The sequence below is a fragment of the Haemaphysalis longicornis genome, unplaced genomic scaffold, assembly GCF_048455015.1.
Source record: "Haemaphysalis longicornis isolate Haplotype H1 unplaced genomic scaffold, Haemaphysalis longicornis Haplotype H1 scaffold_2, whole genome shotgun sequence".
NCBI classification, from domain to species: Eukaryota; Metazoa; Arthropoda; class Arachnida; order Ixodida; family Ixodidae; genus Haemaphysalis; species Haemaphysalis longicornis.
Genome location: NW_027526295.1, coordinates 12,865,792 through 12,870,196, shown reverse-complemented (window position 1 = coordinate 12,870,196; position 4,405 = coordinate 12,865,792). Strand labels below are relative to the sequence as shown.

Genomic DNA, 4,405 nt, shown 5'->3' with positions numbered 1-4,405 from the left:
AGGGGTGGTTCAAGGTAATCACGTCTCGAGGACCTATGCAGCGAATTCAGCAGACGTGGAATTATCAGGAAAGAGAGAGTTTTAACCGCAGCGATGGCTCAGCGGTACAGCCCTCGCCTCGTATGCAGGTTCGAATCCTCTACCGCTGGACACTCACCGGTTTCTTTAATGGGTACAGGCGTCCCTGGCGAATACGGACCCTTGAAAGGGGAATCCATGCCTGGAAACCTGCCTTTACCCTATTGAGGGGCCGCTGACCCTTGTCCATCTGGGGGGGCCCCCGGCCATCATGACGCGTTGCGCCATTGCCGGGGGTGAAAGAGTCTGGCGGCATGTCCTGCCACAGGCGGTTGCGAGTTGCGCGTCCATCGCGGCTGTGGAAGGCACCATGTGAATTCGTATTCCTTGATGGCGCCAGGCACCTACCGGTAAAATAGGTACAAGCAACTCCCCGGCCTGGCGCTCGGCCCTAGTGTGGGACTACAACGCTTGGGAAGTTCACCCGGCTTGCCCGGGAAATCGCCCCTGTGGAAAGGGGCGACTGCAAAAACGCCGGAACTTTTTTTTTATGTGTGCGTACGCCTGCTCAGATGCATTTAGAATCCTCGACGCAAAGGCTATCGGCCTTTCCACTGGGCCTTCCTTGTGGAACAATATAGCTCCGACTCCATAGGCTGACGCGTCACAGACGAGGCCAAGATCCTTCGATGGGTCTTAGTGTGCTAATACCGTATTTTGCGTAAACCATCCCTTGCTGTTTGGATTGTTCGCTCGGCCTCAGCTGTCCATTTTCATGTTGCGCTATCTCTGAGTAGGTCGTACAGTGGTTTCAGATCTGCTGGTGGGTTGGGAACAAACTTGCCATAGAAATTCAACAGCCCCAGATACGCCCCGAGTTCCTGTTTATTCTTTGGGGCTGGCGCTTCCTTGATTGCTGCCATTTTTAGGTCCGAAGGCCTAACTCCGTTCCCGTCTATCACGTGGCCCAAGTAGGTCAGTGACGTCTCAAAGAACTTACATTTTTCTTTTTTCAGTTTAATGCCATGTTCCTTAAACCTAGCCAGCACGCTTTCCACATTCTGATAGCACTCCTCGAAGGATTCACCAGCGATTAACACATCATCAATGTAACATGACACTCTATCTAGGCCTTTTAACAGGTCATCCATTACCACCTGAAAAATAGACGAAGCACTCGTTATCCCATAGGCTGGCTGCGTATACTGAAACAAGCAAAGATGTGTATCCGCCGTGACCAAACCCTGCGAGTCCGGGTTAAGTTCTAGTTGCTGGTAGGCCGTTGAGAGGTCTAGAACTGTGAAGTATGTACACCCGTGCAACGTTGCGAAGATGGCAACGGGTAATGGTCCGTTATTTTATAATCCCCGCAAATTCTGATCCCCGCAAGTTGGGTTTATAAACGACCTTTAGAGGCGTTACCCAGTCGCTTCGTTGAACCGGAATTAGGACCCCAGCTTCTACCAGCGCCTGCAATTCTTTTGACACCGCGTCTCGCATCGCGAAAGGCACCGTTCGATGCTTGCAGAACACCGGCGTGCTCCCTTCTTTCAAAAGCTGTTTTACCGGGGTGCCTTTTTTCAAACCAAGTTTGGGCGCTCGTACACCTCTAGAAATCTTTCAACCAGTTGTGCGACCTTGCCTACGGTGATGCCGCACACCGTCAACCAGTCCAGCTTTAGAACATCCAGCCAATCTCGACCCATCAGCACCGTCTCACATTTCTGGGGCGTCCGCAAGACAACTAGCGGCAAGGTGACTACCTGACCATGGTGTTCCACAGGTACCTTCAACCTCCCCACGGTCTGCAAGGGAACGCCCCCGTACGTTCGTAGCCTCACACGACGAACTTCCAGGGCTAGGTGTGGCCAATACTTCACAAACACACTTTCAGGTATAATCCAAACAGATGCCCCCGTATCAATTTGCATTCTCACATTTCTACCCGCCACTTTAATGTTCGCCGTATAGCTAGGATGGCTACTGTCACAGGCAAATATGTTATGCAGCGCAAGTTCGTCCTCACCGTTAATTGTCTCTAGGTTGTCACGGACGTCGTCCACGGCGCGTACCGCACGCGATGAGGCAGCCTTGTAGACCCTCGACAGATGACCCATCTGCTTGTATAGATGGCACTTGTATTTCCGGAACGGGCAGGATCTTCCGTCGTGGGATGATCCGCCGCAACGGAAACAGTTTGGCGTTTCGGTGGGGTGTTCCGCTCCGTCGGCCGCTGCTGCTGGCTTGGCTGAAGCTCTAGCTGCGGGCTTGGCTCCGTACGTGTGGCGAACATCATGCACTTCCTCCGGTTGCCTCGTAGCTGGCTGAAACTTCCTAGTCTCGGCCCGAGCTAGTTCACTTTTGACAATGTCGCACGCTGTGGCAAAGTTGAATGTGCTCTTCTTGAAAAGTTCCGCTTGGGTCGGTTGGTCTTTTAACCCGGCCACAAAACGGTCCCACAACGCTTCTTCCAGAAAGGGCCCAAATTCGCACGATGACGCCAGCCTTTTTATTTCCACGGCGAATGCAGCCACACTCTCACCTTCATTCTGGGACCGGCGATTAAACCGGAACCGTTCCGCAATCACCATCCTCTTGGGGACGTAATGCTCCTTAAGAACTGTGACAAGCTGACTGTATTCCTTCTCCTCAGGCTTTGCTGGGGCGAGCAGGTTCTTTAACGTGCGGTAAGTTGAGAGCGGAGTGGGTCAGGGAGCAAACTGGTGTTAAAGACATATTAGTAGAAATTAAGAAGAAGAAATGGACTTGGGCAGGGCATGTAATGCGAAGGCAAGATAACCGCTGGTCATTAAGGGTAACAGAGTGGATCCCTAGAGAAGGCAAGCGCTGCAGGGGGCGGCAGAAAGTTAGATGGGCAGATGAGATCAAGAAGTTTGCGGGGATAAATTGGTCACAGTTGGCACAGGACCGAGGTAATTGGAGAATAATGGGAGAGGCCTTTGCCCTGCAGTGGGCGTAGACAGGCTGGTGATGATGATGATGATGAAGTTGGGCATGCCCATGGCGGTCACGAATGTCGAGACTTTCAAATCATCGCTCACCGTCACGGCGCGGACGTAGCGTCCAAACCGGTACATGTATGATTCGAAGTCCTCGTCCTCGTCTTCGTCGAATCGCTCGAACTGGCCAAGCGAACCCAGGCTGCTGTATCGGCCCGGCTGCCTCTGTTCACGGCAATCCCATCCTCGTCGCCACTGTTGCGTTTTGGACTAGACGAAGGCAGTAGTCAACCGGGGCGAGCAGACCATGTTTATTGGTCACCAGATGTTAGTCGAAGAACGCGGAAGGTTAGGCGCGGCTGCTTATAAGCGATAGCCGCAGCAGAGAAGAGGACAGATAGTGGCACTCCCTGAGCGAGCGCATGCGCAGGGACCACGGTACAAATGACACAACAGTGGCTCTCGGGGGCGCTTTTATATATTGTGCTGGGGAAGTCACCATGCCGCAGCCGTCGATGATTGGAGGGACCATGAAGACGTCACCGTAGACAGGGGCATGCAGACCATAGCAGACCATAGCTGACCATAGCCACTCATTTCTATCTCTCCAAATCACAGCCGTACCGACGGTGTTGAACTGGCTCAATCAATAAAGAAAAAAAAAGTGTTGAACTGGCTCAATCGGATAGACATCAGGCAGCATCGGCTTCGTAACGCGAGTGGCCGAGGTTCGATCCCTCTCAGAGGAAGCATTTTTTTCTATCACGTCTGCGCACTTCATCAATGAAAGCTTCGGCCTGGGCGTTCTTACCTGTCATGTGCAGCAGCTCGGCCTCGTAGTAGCCGCCCTTTGTTGTCGCATTCCCCTCCCAGTACACACTGTGCATGTCACCCGCCGTGAAGTCCAGCACACTGTCTGGGCGGAACGCTTTGATGTTTGTTGACAGTGTTATCTTGCGAACATTGTCGAACAAAAATTGAACGTAAACAAAGTAAGGCATATCACAAAAATTAAGCAGGACAAGCGATGGATGATTGACAAATACCGATCGAGTCTAGCCACAGAACAGGGAGGCTTGCTCGAAAACCCGTAACATAACGTGTAAATAAGTGGCGCTACTTGAGATACCGTTAGAGCAAGTGTTTTTCTTGGAAATCATGTGTGTGTCTTTACTTTCTAGACCCTTTGCGTTACTCTTAGTTGTCCCACCCAAGTGAGCAAGAGGCTTATGCCAGTGTTAATTAGTACACTAATTTAACACGCCTGAGGCTGACCCTCCAGCGTCCTGGGAGTCCCTATGAGTAACAAACGAAACTTGTTTGATATGTTACTAATAAACATCTTTTGTGTTTTTAATGGTTATATCTCGTTAGTAATTACTAATTGGACACTTTATCGTGCTTTTATTCTGCTGCCAAATCCCAAA

General features: G+C 51.4%; 1 protein-coding gene across 1 annotated transcript; it reads right to left on the bottom strand.

Moving 5' to 3' along the window:
- Nucleotides 1–1,161: 1,161 nt before the first annotated feature.
- On the bottom strand, nt 1,162–3,865 carry LOC144167831 (uncharacterized). Its single transcript, XM_077696991.1, has 4 exons — nt 3,755–3,865; nt 3,024–3,203; nt 2,009–2,705; nt 1,162–1,175 (listed from the first exon to the last, which is right to left on the bottom strand). Exons 1-4 carry the CDS (start codon nt 3,863–3,865, stop codon nt 1,162–1,164), a joined length of 1,002 nt encoding a protein of 333 aa, XP_077553117.1.
- Between the last annotated feature and the right edge of the window lie 540 nt (nt 3,866–4,405).